Below are 21,083 nucleotides of genomic sequence, written 5' to 3'. Positions count from 1 at the left end.
AATTAAGCCTCTATTTATAGGACTTAATTAGGGTTAATCTTGCTTGGAAAATAAGTTAGACAAAGGCTTACAAGGCCCTTATTATGGCCGGCCCCCCCATAGCATTTTAGGGTCCAAATCCATTTTTCAATTTCACATTTTAATCCTCATCTTTAATCAATTAAATATAATTAACCCTTTAATTATGTTTAATTAATCATTTCGTGATCAAACTAATCAATATATTACTTTAATAGATTAATTAATATTATCGAGTTACCGTGTCATTTCGTGTGACCCCGTAGGCTTAAACTATTCCCAGACATGCGATTTATAATAAAATGATCACACTCCAACATTATCTATATCAAGAAACACCATTCAAGGAGAAATACCGGCTACATTTAGCTCATTGAAAGGACTAAGTAGTATAGATCTTTCCTCAAACAACTTAACAGGGAAAATACCTGAGTATCTCGGAGATTTTGCATCTCTCGGAACTCTAAATTTATCTTACAACTGTTTTGAAGGAAAGTTTCCAGTACGGGGAGCTTTTAAAAACACAACCATTGTTTCTATTAAAGGAAATGAAAATATCTGTGGAGGTGTTCGAGAATTTAAGTTGCCTCATTGTACCCTTGAAGGATCGACAAGGATAAACCAAACTCCTCATTCCTTAAAAATCATCATTCCAGTCTTAAGTGTGATATTTTTCCTAATCATGGTAATAACGTGTTATTTGGTTTATAGAAGAAAGTATGGTAAGAAGGCATCTAAGGAGAGTGACTCCAACATCAAAAGTCTTCCACAAGTATCGTATGGAAACTTACAGAAAGCAACCAATGGGTTTTCTTCCGAAAACTTAATAGGTTCTGGGAAGTTCAGTTCTGTTTATAAGGCCGTTCTGCCTCAAAAACATGGACCACAAGTTGTCGCTGTGAAGGTACTAAACCCATCAGTTCATGGTGCTCAGAAGACTTTTATTGCCGAAGGTGAAGCTTTGAGAAAGATTAGGCACAGGAATCTTGTAAAAATCATAACTTCCTGTTCAGGAACTGATTTTCAAGGGAATGACTTCAAGGCTCTTATCTATTCATATATGGTCAATGGAAGTCTGGAAGATTGGTTGCATCACAATCCGAAAGTTAGTTTAGAGATCGTGGAGGCAACCAGATGTTTAAACTTTATTCAGAGGTTGAATATAGTGATAGATGTGGCTAGAGCCATTGATTATATACATTTCCAATGTGGATCACCAATGATTCATTGTGATCTCAAACCAACTAACATTCTATTGGATGCGGACTTGATTGCTGATGTGGGTGACTTCGGCTTAGCAAGAATTCTTCAGTATAACTCACATGATATTTCTGCAACTCATACAAATTCACTTGGTGTACTAGGCACAATAGGTTATGCTCCACCAGGTATACATTTTCTGTTTAGTTTCTCTGATGTCATTACCTAGTATCCACTCTTGCTAAATATACTTTTTCATGTCTATCTCATAACAGAATATGGAATGGGAGGTCAAGCCTCAACATATGGCGATATCTACAGTTTTGGAGTCCTACTACTAGAGACCTTTACGGGCAAATGCCCTACTCATGAAATGTTCAACAATGGTCTGAGTCTTCGTGATTTTGTGAAAATGGCTATACCTGATCATGTTTTGGAGATAACTGATCCGGTCCTTCTGGAAACCAGACAAGAGGAAAATGAACGCACTCGTGCATATAGATCAATCAAGGAGTCCCTAACTGCAATATATCAAATTGGCATTACTTGCTCCATAGAAACACCTAGAGATCGGATAGACATGAACAATGTCTTCAATCAACTAGAGTCTATCAAGAAAACTTTTAATGGTGGTAGACGCAACTTAATGTAAAGTACAAGAGTTTCATCGATCTAGCTACAAATAGATAGAACAAAAATCTCTGTTTTGCTATGTTTTGGTTCTGCCTCTCTACTTTCGACCAATACCAAGTATAAGATGCTGCATTACTATGTCATTTTGTGATAATCGTCATGTTTTGGTCTTCATGTACGTTCTAGAGAAATCTTTTCTTTCTGTACTAGTGCTTCGATGTACTTAGTTCTCACGTTCAATAGATTTTTAACTTCCTTAATGTCTAGAAATGCCAACTGATGTTCTAAGGAAACTTAAAGTGCATTGGACTTAACGAGAGAATGTGCACGCGCGTTGCAGCAGTGAGATGGTGGGTTGATAGGTCATAAGAGGTGATAAGTCATAAAGTGTGATAGCCAAATGATTTAGCCGTACGGTTTTCAATTCGTCGAAAGTATATCGAATGACATCTTTAATGAAAGAGCATCAATACAATTTTTATAATTTATCGGTGTACGGTTTTTGAGTAGTTAAGGTTTGAGGAGAGAGAAGAAAATGAGTTGTTGAGATTTAAGGGTATTATTATAGGTATATTAAGTAGAGATGTTTAAATTAGTGAATAAAGGATAGGAGTATATTAGACACTTCAATTAATTAATTGAGAATTTGAAAAAGGTGTTCATCCTTTATAATGTATTATAGATTATAGATATAGATTATACATGTGAACGAGTTTAAACATGGTATCGTCGACATTAAGTCATTAACAAATATTAATTCGGATTGGAACCACAAGATACATAACCAATATTTTATATAAGAGAAAACTACATTTTTGGTCCCTCAAGTTAATAAGATTTTCAGTTATTGTCTTTAAGTGAATTAATTACAGAAAAAACCCTGAAGTTGGTCAATTTTTTCACTTCAAAAAGCGGATATAGTCGAATGGTAAAATTTCTCTTTGCCAAGGAGAAGACGCGGGTTCGATTCCCGCTATCCACCCAATTATTTCTGCCCAATTATTATTAAATTATTATATTATTATTAATATTATATATATATATATTGCCGGTAAAGCAGAGAGAAAAAAATAAACTTAACTTTTGATCTGGACCATTGAAATTAATAAACAAAATAATCTGAGCCTTTGAAATTAGGATTGCAGATATGGTAACTAATTAATTAATAAACTAAAAGTCAACTTTGACTATTATATATATGGTAACTCTTTTGTATACTACAGGGCTTATACTAAACTTATCTTATTACGATACTCGATTTATACTAAACTTCATCTTTGTATACTACATGGCTTATACTTTTCATTCATTATTTTCTACCAATCTTATATCTGGTTCTGCGACGTTTCATGTTACGTCTTTCTAATAAACATTGGATATTTACACTTTTATTAATCCACTCTATCTTTATAGACGAACTTGAACATGTTTCAAGTACTTTAAACATACTTTCACTTTTGTTAATTTATTGGGATACTTGCACTTTCGTTAATTCATTGTTCTAACCCGGTCAACGACCGGATATTGTTCTAGTTATTATTATCCGTCTATTTAATCCGATAAGTAAGGGGCAAATTTGTCATTTCACTATGTTCTTTTTCTCCATCCACACGCAAACCCATTTCCAGATTTTATTTTTTTTTCAATCATCATCATTTATCTCTTTCTCCACCAAACACATCTTAACTCTAATTTACAACAATCATCATCAATCCATCAATCTGTATAAAACTTACACTTCATCTCATAGATTACACAAATCTGTATATCATCTATCTATATCATCTCTGATCTTTGTATATATATCTATCAAAACAATAATATCTGTATCTATCACATACAAAACATACACCACTTCTTCATTAACAATATCTTTTTCTATATCTATCACATTTTTCTAAAACCAATCATTGATACACAAAATCTGTATCTATATCAATCACATATGCATATATAACTACACTTCTTTTTTAAAACCCACCAACATCAGTTTTGCCACAAAAAAAAAAAAAAAAAAAAAAAAAGGGAATCTCAAAACCCACAAAAACTTTTTTGTCAGATCTGTCAAACTTGGAGAATAAATAAGTGATGGACATAAAACCCAATCATCGACGACAATGATAGCTGCGAGAGAATAAATGTGTTTTTGTTGGGTCGGGTCAAAAAAACCATTTTCTCGTGAAAAGATTGCAGGGTAAAGATGGGGATTTTGGATTTGGAAAAAAAGAGTAGTTTGAGTAAAAGATGGGTGTAGAATCCATTATCGACCAGATTTCATGTAGGAAACGAATTGAGAATTTTGAAAAATGCGATCTTTGTTTAGTTTGGTTGGTCCACATATGATATTTAAGGAATTTACAATTTATATAATTATATATATATGTATAGATATGGGTAGCTTTCCCGGTGAGAATAGGTTCAAAATGAGAACAGTGAGAACAATTTATGACCATTGGATGGAATAAATTAAAGGCTAGGATGATTAAGGGTATTCTTGTAATATTTAATAAAATTAAGGGTGAATATGTATTTTTCCACGTATTTTAAAGGACAATCTAGTAACTTGCAAAAAAACAATTAAGAATAGTAAAAAAGAAAAACGCATGGAGAGTTATCACACGTTCCTGGCAGTTTTTGAGATTGTAAAGAAGTTACACGTTCATGATATTTACAAGATATTGCATCCACGTATAAGCATGTCTGATTCTATTTATTGGTTTCTAGACAATGGTTTTTTGCATCCACCTATAAAGAAGATATTGCATCCACGTATAAGAAAAATAGTGCATCTTAGTTTCTAGACAAGTTTCGGACAAATGGTTTTTGTCATGCGTTTGACACTTTGACGAATGCTTCAACAATTTGCAGTCACGTGTTGTAGAACAATAAACGCCAAATTAATAGTAATTGTGCATCCGTTTTTTAACATCCTATATTAATTTCTAACATAGTTGTGCATCCCAAATTAAAAACAAAAAATTATTAACATTTTTAATTACCATCATTCTTCATGTGATATAGACGGTTTCAGAATGCATCCCCACAATTTAATATGTATATAACGATACTGATATACTATGCACAAATCTGGAACTGTTATATAAATATTGATGTGAATAAATTTAATAGATATTCATCAACCGTAAAAAGCACAAAAATTTCATTCTAACTGCCAAACGTTTAATTCCAATAGTACCCTTTTAAATGATTAATGATTTAGAAGTGTCTTATTAGTTCTTACATGTTCTTATTTTTATATTGTTCTCATTGGATGGCTCTCCTATATATATATGTATATATATTCTGGTGATGTGATTTTGTTGAGATGGGTTATATAATTTAGGGGAAAATATGAAGGTTGAGTAGTTATAAATCAAGATGGTAGTTTCAAAACTTTTAGCTTTTGGGATGTGTTTGGTGGGGAAAGAGATAATGATGATGATGATTGAAATGAAATCTGAAAATGGGCTTAAAGATGAAGAAGAACAACATCGTGAAATGATAAATTTGCCCCTTACTTAACAAACCAAATAGACGGTTTTTAATAATGGAATGAAAAGTGAAAAAATTGACCAACTTCAGAGATTTTTTGTTATTAATTTACTTAAGAGTAATAACTGAAAATCCTACTAACTTGAGGGACCAAAAATGTAACTTTCTCTTTATATAATGTTCTAATACGATTGTCAAATGCAATCAAGTTTAGTCCAGCACATAAAGCTAACTGGGCTCAATGCAACTACAATGTAGTCAACTTAATGTATCCAGAATGTTTGACTTCCACTAAAAATAAAATTAGAAGGTTGACTTCCTAATTGTATTTAAGAAATTATCACATTTAAATCCGATATATATATATATATATATAATATATTTACCAAAAGCAAATGCAGACGAAGAGAACAAACCTCATTGTGGTGATAGATTGACTCCGTTGATGGATTGACGACCATAGAGAATGAAGTCGAAAGTGGTATAATGATGTCGGAAGTTTATTAATTATAGATAGATATAGAAAAGAGTGTTGATTGTGATGGTATTGGTGGTGGTGGTAGTGGGAATGGTGATGATAGTAACTTGGTAAGGTGGGTTTCATTCACTGTTGTTTTGATCACATAAAGTATACAATTTAAAATTAAATGGATTTATTGTGAAATTATGTTGGTTGATCACATAAAGTATACAATTTAAAACTAAATGGATTTATTGTGAAATTATGTTGAAAAGCATAAATTCGAACTTAATTGAGTTGTAATGGTGGAATTTGGTATAAATGTGTGAAATAGTGATTGAAAATAATAAGAGGAGGGAGAAAATATTTAAAATTGTATGATAATTGTAAAATGTTTGTTAGGTGTATGAGTCAATCCCAAATTTTTGGTCATTCTAAATCTTACTAATCACATCTATGTAACTCATTTTACTCTCCAACCTTTTCATCAACCCCCTCAACTCATTTATTTGTCATTCATGATTTTTTCAACTCTTGCGATTTGTTTTTTCTTTATCTTTTAATTTAATCAAACACTTTAATAAAATCTTTAAACATTTCACTAAATTAAAATAAAAGTTACATAAAAATAATTTTAAAAGTACATAAACATAATTTTAAAAAACTACATAACAACGTATTAGAAATTTAAATACTACATATTAATAAAAACACCTAAATCAAACTATCAATCGGTGGTGGTTGCGCCGCTGGGTCATCAAGGTAGGATAAGTCTACACCCAATATATGCACCGTGATATCATATTGGAGCCAATGATGTACGTCTACGTCCTGTAACTTTGGCACCTTCCGGTTATAAACTCTAGGAATCGGTGGATCCATAATATGAACCGACAATATTACCCACCTGTCATCTTATGATCATGTAATGCAATATAGAACACGTGGCGATGACTTTTCCAATCTTAACCTTTGTCCAAAGCCGGAGGGGATGATCAAAATCTTCCATTTCCCCTTGAGAACACCAAACACCCTCTGAACATCCTTTTTTGCCGCTTCTTATAGTCCTTTGAACTTCTTTTCGTCCGGTTCGACTGGATGCAGATATTTCTTAACAAACATAGCCCACATAGGATAGATTTCATCGGTAGGGTAATATCCACGTCTTTAATGTCGTCCATTTATAATAAATGAACTGTCTCGTGAGGACCCATTACGCTCATTGACAAACAATGGCGACTCATTCAGAACGTTGAAATCTTTGTTCGATCCAGCAAGACCAAAAAAACAAATTCCAAATTCATAAGTCATGGGAAGCAACACATTCTATCATAATAGTCTGCACCTTATGATCACCCCTCGTGCATTACCCTTTTAAGTATTTAGGACACTTACTTTATTCGATGTGTGTACAATCAAGACTACATGGCATTTCTGGAATGAGATGTCTTTCTTCATGCACTTGTGTGATGAGAGCAATGTCGTGAGATGTTGGCTTACATAAGAACTCCTTTTTGATATAAAGCAATAACCGCATCACAAAAATACTTGAGGCTCTCGCGTGACATTCTTGCAGCCATGCATGAATACCCATATGAAGGTTCACCCGTCGCCAGTTGTTTGATTGTCGTTGTGCTATTCTGTAGAGTTGTGAAACTCCCCCCCCCCCCCCGGTGCGTCGTATCCCTCTTGAAAGCACGCATTCAAAGACAAGCCTTGGTTAATACGAATACGATGACGGAAAAAGTACTCGTCAAACTTTGGGTCTTCAACGAAATAGTCACGCATTAGTTTTTCGTGAGCTTCGACCAGGTTTTGATCGATATACCTACGAGTGCCAAAAGAGGTGTCGGTGTCTTCTAGCACATGACACTTTTTGTAAAAACTTAAACGTGCTACCCGTACTTAAATCAGGTAGATTAGGTGGGTGACAATACGAACACGATGAGGAAGAGAATTTCATTTTAGGGGTAAAAGTGAGGTGTTTTTGGCGAAAGTATTCATGAAAGAGTGTGTGAAAATGTATAATTTGAAAGAGTAGTAAAAGTTAGTGAATATATATCAATGAAAAAAGAAAAAAAATTAAAATCAAACCGTTCAACAGTCCTATTCTCCTCCCCAACGGTCATTTTTCACTTACCTTTCTCCAGCATTTTGTGGCTAATAAGCCCTTCGAAATTCAACCCGCCAACAAGCCGTAGCAACAGCGGCGGTGTTTCCTAGCGGGATCGCCCAAACCGATTGGGAGCCCGTTGCCATCCCTACGCCCTTATAAATGGTGTTGACATGGGGTCTATAAACTCCTAATGACAAGTTACACTTAGTCCCTTGTGCTTTAAAAGAAATGTTTGAGTAGTTAAATTGTACTTCCGTCTTTAGATAAACATAATAAGCCTATTTGTTGTAAATTTTCAATATTGAATAGACTTTGAAGCTCTTCAATGTCTTGTATCAACCTTGACTTTAAATCTATAATCCTCAACGTTTATAAGCTCAATCACATTTTCACTGGGAGATTAATTCCAATACATTGACAATTTACGATATTCACTAGAGAAAGAATGTCTTAGAGCTAATTTATTACCGGATGGTTGGAGATTGGAAAGTTTAGAAACGTATGTTTTCTCAAAGGATAAGCACAACTAAGAATTTCTCTTCGAGTTCTGTATCCCTAGCGTTTCTTGTATCGAATTCATGTTTATATGTTACCATTTTGACACGATAGGTCGCTCCAGGCCATTTCATTTTTTTTGCTCTACCTCAACTAAGTCGCCGTTCAAAGTCTAGACCTACATAAGTTACATAAGTTAGATTCACCACTTGCAGTGAACATAATATTTCGTCGATTGATTGGCTTAAAAATCCACTTATTGGTTAGCGACATATATGATAAGTTGATTTTTAAAAAATTGCATTTTTATATTTTCTTAAGTCTCAGAAATTCTACATTTTTTAAGGAAATTGCACCTTGACAATTGACATTGACATACTATAAATAGTAACAAACAAAATGTTTGAGAATTGAAAAAAAAACAACCTTAAATTAATAAAAAGAATAATAGTAAATAATGTATGATATAGAAACATAAACTCTACGTCATCGATTACAACATTACTTGTTAGTGACTAAATTATATATATATAGAGAGAGAGAGAGAGTGATCTGTATGTCAAGAATTCAAAGTTCAAGCTAGTCAACATATCATATGTATGTTCAATTTATTGTCGTTTTCAATTAATGGTTCAACATCAAAATTCATATGTTTCAATAGTTCAGGCTGTATTATTTTGAATAGCCATGTTGAAAATTTACTTACTACTTAAGTTTAAAATTTATCGTCGGTATCCTGCAGTTGTAAAATATTGGAAAAACAACATAACTTATGAATAAGTTTGAACAAAATCGAATTAACATCACGATTGTAACCCAACATAAGATGCACATACTCTTTCTTGTATCGTGTTTTTTTGTATTCTTTCCCTGGTTTCTTATGCAGTTGATGGAGATGAGACGGGCCGCTTAGCCTTGCTCTCATTCAAGGAACACATAACATTGGATCCGAATCAAACCATGAGATCATGGAATGATTCTATCCATTTCTGCAACTGGACAGGTATATATATTGTGTGCGGTCAAAAGCACAAAAGAGTTATTGCCATCTCTTTGTGGTCTAGGGGACTTTCTGGTTCAATATCGCCTACAATTGGTAACCTGTCCTTTCTTAGGGTGATTCTCTTTCACAATAATCACTTCACGGCCAATCTCCCTCAAGAAATTGGCAGGTTATCAAAATTACGGAGGCTAGGACTTAGAAATAACTCTCTGTCAGGTGAAATTCCTATGAATCTATCTCGGTGTCTGAATCTTGAAGAACTTGATCTTGGAGGGAACAATTTCATAGGGATTTTTCCTAATGAGTTTGAATCACTCACTAAGCTTGTATACATAACCCTTGACCGGAATAACCTAACGGGAGAAATACCCAAGTTTATAGGAAACTTTACATCCCTTGAACTTACATCCCTTGAACAGATATCTGCGAAGTCAAATAATTTCCATGGAAGCATTCCAGATACTCTAGGCCAGTTATCCAAATTATCTTTTCTTGGGTTCCCATCAAATATGCTTTCAGGCATTTTACCATCTTCATTTTTTAATCTTTCATCACTCACAATAATAAATCTGCCTCAAAATTTGATTGGTGGGAATCTTCCTGCAGACTTTGCACAAAGATTTCCTAGACTTATATTTTTAAACCTTCCTATAAACAAATTTACTGGACCTATTCCAGTCTCATTATCTAATGCCTCAAATCTTGAAGAGCTAGCACTTGGTGACAACTTATTCACTGGCACAGTGCCTAGTTTTGATCGGCAAACAAGATTGACATGGTTTGCAATTGGTGATAATAAACTTGGGAATGGAAAATCTGACAACTTAAACTTTGTATCATCTTTGGCCAACTGTACTAACTTAACGTATTTGGGTTTCGGTGCCAACAATCTTGGAGGTGTACTGCCGAAATCATTGTTCAACTTTACCCAACTCACTCAACTAATAGTAAGGGGAAGTTTAATATCGGGGAATATCCCCTCTGACATTGGACAGGTAGTTAACATTAACAGACTAATTCTAAGCAACAACCAATTCATTGGAAGAATTCCCAAATCGATTGGGAATCTCAGAAATGTGGTTGAATTGTCACTCCATGATAACTCATTATCAGGTTCCATACCATTCTCATTGGGAAATCTCACGCTATTGAGTCAACTGGGTGTAGATTATAACAATCTTGAGGGAACTGTTCCGTATAGTCTATCAAACTGTAGGCAGTTGCAGCTGTTGCTACTTAACCACAATAATCTCAGTGGTGACGTACCTAAAGAGATATTCAGTCTATCTAGCTTGACAGAATCTCTTGACCTTTCTGATAACCATTTTGCGGGTTTTCTTCCTTCTGAAATAGGCAACTTAAAGAATTTGGTTTCTTTTAATATTTCAAACAACATGCTATCTGGGGTAATTCCACCTAGTCTTGGAGCATGCACGAGTTTGGTTGTATTATCTATATCAAGAAACACCATCCAAGGAGAAATTCCTGCTACTTTTAGCTCACTGAGAGGACTAAGTAGTGCTGATTTTCCCCTCAACAACTTAACAGGGAAAATACACCTTGGAGATTTTGCATCTCTCAAAACTTTAAATTTATCTTTTAACAGTTTCGAAGGAAAGCTGCCTGTACTAGGAGCTTTTACAAACACAAGCATCGTTTCTGTTAATGGGAATGCAAATCTTTGTGGTGGTATTCGAGAATTTCAGTTGCCTGAATGTACCCTTGAAGAATCAGCAAGGAAAAACCAAATTCCCCATTCCTTACAAATCATCATTCCGGCCGTAAGTGTGATATTTTTCCTAATTATAGTAGTAAAGTCTTATTTGGTTTACAAACGAAAGTACGGTAAGAAGGCTTCTCCAGAGAGTGACTCCAATATCGAAAGTTTTCCACAAGTATCTTATAGAAACTTAAAGAAAGCAACCAATGGCTTTTCTTCAGAAAACTTAATAGGTTCTGGGAAGTTCGGTTCTGTTTACAAGGCCAATCTATCTGAAAAAGATAGCCCACAACTTGTTGCTGTCAAAGTACTAAAGCTTGCAGTTCATGGTGCTCACAAGACTTTTATTGCCGAAGGTGAAGCTTTGAGAAAGATTAGGCACAGGAATCTTGTGAAAATCATAAGTTCCTGCTCTGGAACAGATTTTCAAGGGAATGACTTCGAGGCTCTCAGCTATTCTTATATGGTCAATGGGAGTTTGGAAGACTGGTTGCATCATAATCCGGTAGTTGGCCTAAAGATCGAGGAGGCAACCAGATGTTTAAACTTCTTTCAGAGGTTAAACATAGTGATAGATGTGGCTAGAGCCCTTGAATATATTCATTTCCAGTGTGCATCGCCAATGATTCATTGTGATCGAGCCAAGTAACATTCTATTGGATGCCGACTTGGTTGCTCATCTTGGTGACTTTGGCTTAGCTAGATTTCTGAATATACCTCAAATGATTTTTCTGCACGCCAAACAAGTTCTCTCGGTGTACTAGGCACAATAGGCTATGCTGCACCTGGTAATTCTTTCCCTCGTATACATTAGCTTTAAGTTTCTCTAAAGTCAACACCTCTTTGGAGGTTGGATGATCCGGGATCAACAATTGTAAGAGTGTCTTTGCAAATTGTATATGCTGTTGCAGGAATTAGTGTTTCTACAGAGAAGCAAATATAATCTACTTTTGCTAAAAGTACTTTTTCATGTCTATATCATGCAGAATATGGAATGGGAGGCCAAGCCTCAATATATGGTGATATCTACAGTTTTGGAATCCTACTATTGGAGACTTTTACAGGCAAACGACCTACTCACAAAATGTTTAACAATGGTCTGACTCTTAATGATTTTGTGAAGATGGCTATACCAGATCATGTTTTGGAGATAACTGATCCCGTCCTTCTGGAAACCATACAAGAGGAAAATGTACGTTATCGTGAGTATAGATCAATCAAGGAGTCCTTAACTACAATTTATCAAATTGGCATTAGTTGCTCCATGGAAATGTCCAGAGATCGGATAGCCATGAACGATGTCTTTGATCAACTACAGTCTATCAAGAAAACTTTTCTTGGTGGTAGACATAACTTAGCGTAAAGTAGACGTCATCCAATTCGTAGCTAATTATGTCTCATTAGTAAAACCACTTCTTTAAATTTCATGTATTGTTGGGTTTCAAGAGTTTCAACTAGTTATAAAAATCTCTGTTTTGCTCTGCTTCTACCTTTTCTTGTCATTCCCTATGGTTAATTGAAATTTAACAAAAGAACATGATGACATGCCCTTCGACCAAGACAAAGTAAAAAGAAGTTGCATTAATTTGTCCTTTACAACCATAGATTTGTCAAATAATCAGATTGGCTGTAAACTTGTAGCAGACATTGCACTTAAGATTTCCAGGAAGCTTGCAGACGTGTTTCTAACGCCTCAAATCTGGTAATTTCCAGTTTGCAATTGGGCATTGACATTAACATACTGAAGCTGCGCTCCAAATGATTAATTGGTAGAATTCCCGAATCAACTGGAAATCTCATTAATTTTGGATTACTCTTATTTGATGACAGACTAAAGGTCTTTTTCTACCTTAGGAAACCAGGAAGCATCGTCGCTACCTTAGGTAGGGGTAGGGCTATCTACATCTCAATCTTCCCCGTATACAGTCAAAAACGGTAATGGGACCCATAATCCCTGGAAGTATTGGAAGTCACTTTTTGTTACTTGGTGAAAATTCATTACCAGGTTCCACATTTGTGTGTCATTTCTTAATGTTTGATAATTATGTTCAAATACCATACATCTAGTGTAATTAAAACAATTCAATCATATGCTTAATTGAAAAATTCATCTTTGTTCATCTCTAATCTCTAAACCAGTCAAGAGCGACTGCCTAAATACACAGTTTACACACTCTCATTCAACTCCTCCATTGTTACATCAATTTCAAGCTTAATAATCATAAAAAATAGAATCAGGGTATGAGGCTGTTTTTGTGCCAAATTTACTGATTTTTGTTCATTCAAATCAGTTCGGTATTTTTCTTTAAATTTCAAAATTTGTGCTTGAATCTGTGAATTGATGCGTTAAGTTTACTCTGAAATTTCATATCACACACATACCATATTTGTTTTCATCCAAATCGACTTAAAAAAAGGAGAATACGATATTGAGTTTGCATCAAGAAATTCTGCAGTTTGGTATTTGCTTGGATATTGCCGTAATTGAACGGGCAAGTCGGCAATGATAGTAGCTTACTTTGATTAACTAACACTACATGAACATTGCCTAACTTGTGAATGATTTTGAATAAAAATTAGGTTACTTGCTGGTTCTGTCTGTTAGCTCTGTTTGGTTTTTTTCACAGTTTTTTTGTGTTCGACTTAATAACTCATCGACGGACTTTCATGATAACAATTGCATGAATAATGAGTGCATTTTAGTTGTTTTTATTGAAAGTTAATTGTGTTCAATAATATCTAGTATCTGGCTTTCGTTCTTCATCTTTAACATACAAAATAACAAAGCATCTGTACTCATTACATAAAGCTAATGGGCAGGTCAGGCAGCATGGTCAACACGAGTCTTAGGCAAATCAATTACTTCTTCTATGAACCAAAAAAATTTGAGCATTTGACTATTTGACAGGGCTTCTAGTTTTAGCATGTGTGATCCATTAGGCACAACTAATGTAATGCCTACATGTAAATGAACTGAAACTGCAAACAACAATAAACTACAAAACTTCTTCAAACTACACTATTCCACAAACACAACAAGTTCTATAAAAACATCCGCAGTATGTCGCTATTTATTAAACACACATTAACGAAGTCAAAAGTAGAAAGATACTAAGGACTTACAGACTTCAGGACCATTAATGGAAACTGCGCATGACGCCGTGTAGGTACCCTCCAGTCATAATAAGTGAAACAAGGGAAACCACACCAGCAGGAAAAACTTTACCAGAATTCTTAAAACGTGTACCCATCACCCCCAAAAGAGCAGCAGACAAACCAAGTCCAATACACGATGCAAACACAGGATTCACAGGAAGCTGTGTGTAAACATAGTACAATAATGCAGCCGATATTCCACCAGAAAGTAAAGATTTCTGGCTGCCACTTTTCAAATAACCCATCAATCCGCCCAACCCCACTAAGGCGGCATAGCCTAACGTAAGCTTCTGAGACATTGACATGCCACTCTTTTTTGGTTCTTTCCCACTGTCGTCAGATGGTCCTTCACCGTCTCCACCACCTCCACTTCCTCCCCAGTTGTTTCCTTCACTACCACCAATGTCACCACCACCACCACCGCTATTATCAAGTTGGGTTTCAGTTCCTTCTACAAAATCAGCAGAAAAAGCAGTTGGCAATTTTTCAGGGACTACACTTCCTCTTATCACAGTTGAAATCCGTTTTCTGGACCGTTGATTATTGCTAATTGGCCCGTTAGTTAAATAATTTGATGTAACTGTCAACGCCAAGGCACGGGTACTGTTACTTGAAGCTGTTTTAAGAGCTTTATAGCACGGGACACGACTCTGCCCTTGAATCCAAGCTCGGGAACGAGATCGTGGAAGCAAAACGGAGGACTGAGAAATTGATAAAAGCTCTCCTGTGCTGACCATAATGATGAAGCCTTGAGAACAAGAAAGAGTAGTAAAACAAATAGTGAATAATAAGAAAATTAAACATTTAAACTTCACATTTCCTCCCAAAAAAATAAACAGATTATTACATACAAACATTTTCATATCCAACCCGAAAACATTCCATGAAAACCAGTTTACAAAACTACCGTAAATTAAACTCGAAAACGAGCAACGTATAACATTAACTTTATCTACACAAAATATATCAAGTTTACATATTTAGTCAATAACAATACCAAAACCATCTAGATAACAATACAATCAGCTAATTCAAACACACCCAAAAACCCAGTAAAAAAAATTAAGTCTAATCCAATAACAGTTGACTTATTTAGGAAAGAACCTAAGTATAAGTAAATCAATTGGAATGGGGATCATTAATTGGTTTATATTTAGTTATCTACTGTCAAATAGTTCAATCATATTATCAGATATTTATTTATATATATATATATTTATGCTTATGGTCAAATTAGTTAACATTAAAGTTAATTCTAACTGTAAGATTGAAATAGATGAATAGGAAGGGGATTGATTACCTCTGATTAGTTGGTTAGGTGATGAAAAACCCTATTTTCTTGTAACTGTTTTGATGAGAAATGAAAAATGTAGGTGTGAAAGTGAAACTGAAACTACTAGAACAAAATAAAAGCCCAGATTAATGAAAGCCCAAATAGCCCATGTCGTTATTAGTTTTAAGTTTGGATGATTGGATTTGGATCCACTTGAATTTTCAATTTAACAAAAGATCACTAATTATTTTTTTTAAAAAAAATAAATATGAGGCTGTTATACATTTAACTTAGGATAACTGGTACAATGGGGTTAATGGAGTTGGTTTTGAAAAGCAAGAGGGCTACCGACGGGTTTACTGGGATGACCTACGTCTCCGTATATATTATAATCATTTCTAACATCGAAATGAGATAGCTTATACTAACATATAACGAGATGAAGTACACCGATAGGTAATTTTTGTGATATGGTGAAAAAATCTATGTATAAAGTGATAAACTAATATAATTTGTAAGGGTTTATATGAATGAATAAACTTTGAATAATTTGACATGTCAACAAATAGTATTAATGTAAAGTTGAATATTATGCTTATGGAAATTTGAGTGATTAAAAGCTAAGGGGGCGTTTGATTCGCAAAATGTTTTTAAAGAAATTGGAATCTGTTAAAGGAATTGGAATTGATAGGAATTGTAATTTGAAAGTTTTAAAATATATCATATGTTTAGTTGACAGAATTTAATGGAATTCAGCAATAGAAATATGGATATAAATTGTGTCAAAAGACAAAATTAACCTCTTGTTATTATTTAATAATGTAATTCATTTTTCTCTTTAACAACATATTATATAATATCTACCAATATATATAACAAGGTCCTAAATTCAATCTTAAACAAACAAGAATCCTTAGATGAGCTTCAACTTTAATTTAAAACCATTAGATTAAATTAAATTATTTCATCTTTATTAAATGACAATATTAATACTTTCACTTTATATGATTTGTCAAAACATATCCTTCTTACATATATATTTTAATAATAACTAATACATTTATTATTTAGTTATTTGATTTATTTCGATTAAAATTGTTTGTTTTTGGAATTAACGTAGGCCGAGAAACATAACTTTTTAATTTGAATGTGGCATTCCTTTGACATTACATATATATACTTATTTGTTTATTCTTTCAATAATTAAATATATTGTTACCAAAGCATATCGTTACCAAATTTGACATCTAATTTTTACTAAAGATTATTATAGGTGTGTTATATAAACGACATGTTTATTTTTATAATATCATATTTGATAAATATTTAGTCAGATAAAATTAAACCACTAAAATACATGAAGTTACACTAGTGGTCGTTTAGATTCCGGTTAACAGTGACTACACAGTTGAAAAATGGATACATCATCTATTAGAGGTCTTGCTAAGTAAGGGTTTGGTTTCTTTGGATGTCTTTCATCCATCCGGAATGTCTGCATTGTCATTGTACTTGTGCTTTAACGTTTTGCTCGAACAACTTAGTTATACACTAAAATTACTAAGCAACTTAATTATCAATCTATATATCGCATGTTATGTTAATCTAAGTTAAAATTATGCATAATATTATTGTAATTTTCATACAATTATTTTTCTAATATATAACTTTGATAACTTATTAAAGACTCATCGGGGTAACCCTTTACCCAAAAAACTTACTAAAGACTCTATATTCGTTTCTTAGTCCAAAACATTGATTTAATAAAGGTGCTATATGATAAAAGTCTTATATTAAAATCTTTATAACCAAAATTTATTCATTATGTGATAAAAATCCTATACAAAAATATATAATATGTATTACATTAAAAAGAAAAATTTTATTGTAAAAAAAAATAAAAATGATGTAAAATATAAAAAAATTTAGTTTCCAAAATTATATCATTAATTATTAATATCTACAAATTTAAATAAGTAAATAATAATAATTTACTAAAATAAATTAAATCTAAAAAAGTTAAATAAGGTATATAACATCATTATTTGATCTAATGACTCTAATTAAAAGTTGAACTTCATCTAATGGTTCATACTTCTCCAATTATGAATTAAGGTTTCTCTTTTATATATATTTAGAGATTATACGTATTCATTTTTTTGGATTTGTGAATTACTTGTGAATGTTGGGAAGCCTAGCATACGTTATCTTAACCAGATTTCGATATGTTTATTGTTTTTGAGAGCCCCCTCACCTAAAAAAAAAGTTGAGGTTTATTTCAATGTTTATTGTATGTTTCGCATGGCCCAATGATATAAATATTTAGTTAATTATACAATAATATTTCTATAATCTATAACAATTTTGATGTATAATCTTTCTTTCACATAAATGTGTAACAATGATCATATATTTCTGTTAGTGTGTTTTATTATACAATACTAATAATAATGATAAATTAATAATATTAAATAAATAAATAAATAACATATATTGCACATTAATTTTATATATGGAACTAGGTTTTTTACCCGCACGATGTGCGGCTATTTAAAACAATCGTTTAATAAAGTTTTGACTATCGTTCTAAAATAAAATAAAAATTTTTTTTGACTAATGTTATTAATTTTGTAATGTAAGGCTATTTAAAACAATCATTTATCAAAGTTTTGACTAATGTTATTTATTTTGTAGCTATAAGATTAAAGATAAACATGTATTAAAATTTAATCACATAATTAAAATTATCAATAATATGATATGAATCATTTCTTTTCAAACTTATTCATGAACATATCTTATAATCACATACACTCAACCTAAGTCCTTACAAAAATTCGTAAAAAAATCATTAAAACTCAACATATTAGTTTGATATTAATAATAATATAATAAAGAACTGTAGTCTGTAGCATTAATATAATATTTAATATTGAATTATAAAGCTGTAATTGTGATTATATATACATAAGATTTGATCATTTTGATGGAAGATTTTTTCTTTTTTTAATCTAAAACTTTCTATAAATATAAAATAGGCTATAAAATATTGTTAAAAAAATATAGAGATGCCATATGGGATAAATCCTACGTGGCAATTTTTTTGGATGACTTTTAATTTGAAGAATGCTTTAGAAGACTTGTTTAACTACTCTTTTAATAGATATATAGATAACACATAGCCACACTCCATTCATCCCCAATTACCTTTTGCAGGCAAATTAAAAACCCACCCATCAAACGCCGCTTCGAATTTACCATCATACAAACAAAACACAAATTGAGTATAAATATATATATATATACACACTAGCCGTTTCCTTCAAAAAAACAAACATAAATGAAGTAAAGCTTTAATTTTGGCTTTATCTACGATTTGGATCTGTCTGCCATTTTCATCCAATAAGCTGCGGCGTCGACCGGAATAAGCATCGACGGTGGCCGAAATAAGAAGCAGTGGTGGTGGTGGATTGTGATGATGGTTAAAATCCGGCGAGAGATCAAACCAGGGAATGGGTATTGTTTTGGTATTTAATTGTGAGAGGGTATTTTGGTAAAGAAAAATGAAATTCTTTTGGAATGTTTAACATTCCATCAAGTTCTTAAAGGAATTGTAAATTCCATGTTTATAGGAATTTGATCGAATTTGTGAAATTCCAATTCCTTTCAATTCTCAACCAAACAAGGGAATTAATGGAATTTAGATTCCAATTCCTAAGAATTCCAAAGAATTCCAACCAACCAAACACCCCCTAAGAAAACCAACTTTGATACAGAACCAACAAATTTGATACCACATCCGGGTCAAAGTGACTTTGCTATTTTCTACAGTAATTATTATCTAAGTTAAAAAGAAACTTATTCGTTTACTCATATATAAATTTAAATCATTGAAGGGAAAACTTATCTGATACAATATAAGTGGAATTTAATGATATGAGATTGTTACAGATTAAATACAGTTAGAAAATTCCAATTTAATCTCAATTAAAGTATTTATATTTATACTTTTTATATAAACAAACTACTCCTCCCAAATTAAACACTCTACTTTAAATTCTTTATTTTACCCTTTCAATTAACACTACCACAAAACACTTTATTACTAAATTCCTAAATTACCCTTAAAAACCTTACCCCCTTCCATTCCCTAATCTGCTCAAATATTATACCACAAAACACATACATGAATCCCCCTTCCATTCCCTGAACCGTCGACCATTAACCACCTCTCTATCTCTTACCTTTACCGCAGGAATCATTATCACCAATTGCAGTCGGAATCATCACCACCACAGACGCATCCCCTTGTCTCTCTTGCCTGTAATCATCACCAACAGTCATCGGAATCATCACCACCAACCGCCGTCGGAATCGTCACCACCAACCACCCTAGGTACATCAACAACAACCACCGCCAGAATCGTCACCACCAACCGCCACAAATAAAATCACAACCATCTTTCTAGCATGTACCATCGTTTTTTCGTACTAATTTCTCCTTGGATTTTAGGTTTTTATTTGTGACCTTTATTAGGGTTTCATAATAATTACATAACTACTTCTCTTTTTTTTGTTACAGAAAATTCTAATAATTTAAAACGGTTTATATTTTTCAATTGAGAAAAGCAGCATAATAGAAAAAGGATGCAGTTTGCTGGAATACCATAATCATACGGTATGTCCTATTGACATATTTGTGTAATTTCTGTTTTATTGGATTATAGATTATGTTTGGATTTTATTTACACTGTTCATATGCATCTTGGTTAATATAATGAATTGATGATGTTGCCCGACTAAACTAATTATGTTGCTTTAATCTTTAAGGTGAAATGATCAAATGTGTTAAAGAATGTCGTCAATACAATCTTTTTTTCTTAACTAAAATATATATGGCATACATTTTTTTAAGTATATATGGAGTACATCTAAGGTGTTATAAAATATACTTTCTATTGGCAAATTACTATTATGATGATGATGTACCAGTGTATGAATATGAATGTATCACTTTTTTTCTATTTTCATTAGTTCAAGATAACCTAGATGGCTAGCTGTGGTAGTCAAAGGTAATGAAAGAACATGCGTTTCCTGAATTAATTTATACTAAGTAAACAAAAAAAATGCAGAATGGGTTGTGGCTAAGAAGCTACAAGTTGAAAAATGCATGGAAGAAACAGAATGATGCTAACAGGAAGTTGATTTTCAACAGGACTAAGCATTACATTCAAGAGTATAAAGCTCAGGTATGACCATCGTTTTGTGTTTATGTTGGGTTTTTTTTTTTTTTGGCTTTTTAGTATGGGAACCGAATATGTGTGGATATATCATATGTGTAAGTGTAGCAAAAGGGGTTGATCCACCTATAACGGGAGGCATGATTGAAAGGTGAATTTTATGATCAATATTTATAATTGCATATTTTTCTTATATTTACAGGTGAAATTTGACAAGGAAATTGCAGAATGTGGAGAAAAAAATGAAGAACACAATGGGGTTGGACAAGCCGAAAAAACA

The 21,083-nt window shown here is 32.9% G+C and overlaps 3 protein-coding genes across 3 annotated transcripts; 2 read left to right on the top strand and 1 right to left on the bottom strand.

Annotated features, from left to right (window-relative positions):
* The first annotated feature begins 311 nt into the window (after positions 1-311).
* On the top strand, positions 312-1,930 carry LOC122608445 (probable LRR receptor-like serine/threonine-protein kinase At3g47570). The gene is made up of 2 exons (XM_043781555.1): positions 312-1,406; positions 1,494-1,930. The coding sequence occupies exons 1-2, from the start codon at positions 701-703 to the stop codon at positions 1,868-1,870; spliced, it is 1,083 nt and encodes a 360-aa protein (XP_043637490.1). The 5' UTR covers positions 312-700; the 3' UTR covers positions 1,871-1,930.
* A 7,444-nt stretch (positions 1,931-9,374) lies between these two features.
* On the top strand, positions 9,375-11,646 carry LOC122609122 (LRR receptor-like serine/threonine-protein kinase EFR). Its single transcript, XM_043782183.1, has 2 exons — positions 9,375-11,444; positions 11,560-11,646. Exons 1-2 carry the CDS (start codon positions 9,375-9,377, stop codon positions 11,644-11,646), a joined length of 2,157 nt encoding a protein of 718 aa, XP_043638118.1.
* A 2,483-nt stretch (positions 11,647-14,129) lies between these two features.
* LOC122607149 (protein FATTY ACID EXPORT 2, chloroplastic-like) lies at positions 14,130-15,699 on the bottom strand. Its single transcript, XM_043780072.1, has 2 exons — positions 15,594-15,699; positions 14,130-15,041 (listed from the first exon to the last, which is right to left on the bottom strand). The coding sequence occupies exon 2, from the start codon at positions 15,028-15,030 to the stop codon at positions 14,275-14,277; it is 756 nt and encodes a 251-aa protein (XP_043636007.1). The 5' UTR covers positions 15,031-15,041; positions 15,594-15,699; the 3' UTR covers positions 14,130-14,274.
* Between the last annotated feature and the right edge of the window lie 5,384 nt (positions 15,700-21,083).

Source organism: Erigeron canadensis, chromosome 7 (genome assembly GCF_010389155.1).
Source record: "Erigeron canadensis isolate Cc75 chromosome 7, C_canadensis_v1, whole genome shotgun sequence".
In the NCBI taxonomy this organism is placed as follows: domain Eukaryota; kingdom Viridiplantae; phylum Streptophyta; class Magnoliopsida; order Asterales; family Asteraceae; genus Erigeron; species Erigeron canadensis.
The sequence above is the reverse complement of the archived record's forward strand: the minus strand, read 5'-3'. Positions and strand labels throughout refer to the sequence as shown.

Bases quoted from the DNA above. Each gene is read 5' to 3' on its own strand.
- LOC122608445 (XM_043781555.1), top strand. From the start codon at position 701: ATGGTAATAACGTGTTATTTGGTTTATAGAAGAAAGTATGGTAAGAAG. The intron at 1,407-1,493 runs GTATACATTTTC...ATCTCATAACAG, and splicing joins AATAGGTTATGCTCCACCAG to AATATGGAATGGGAGGTCAA.
- LOC122609122 (XM_043782183.1), top strand. From the start codon at position 9,375: ATGAGATCATGGAATGATTCTATCCATTTCTGCAACTGGACAGGTATA. The intron at 11,445-11,559 runs GTACTAAAGCTT...GCTCTGGAACAG, and splicing joins CACAACTTGTTGCTGTCAAA to ATTTTCAAGGGAATGACTTC.
- LOC122607149 (XM_043780072.1), bottom strand. From the start codon at position 15,030: ATGGTCAGCACAGGAGAGCTTTTATCAATTTCTCAGTCCTCCGTTTTG.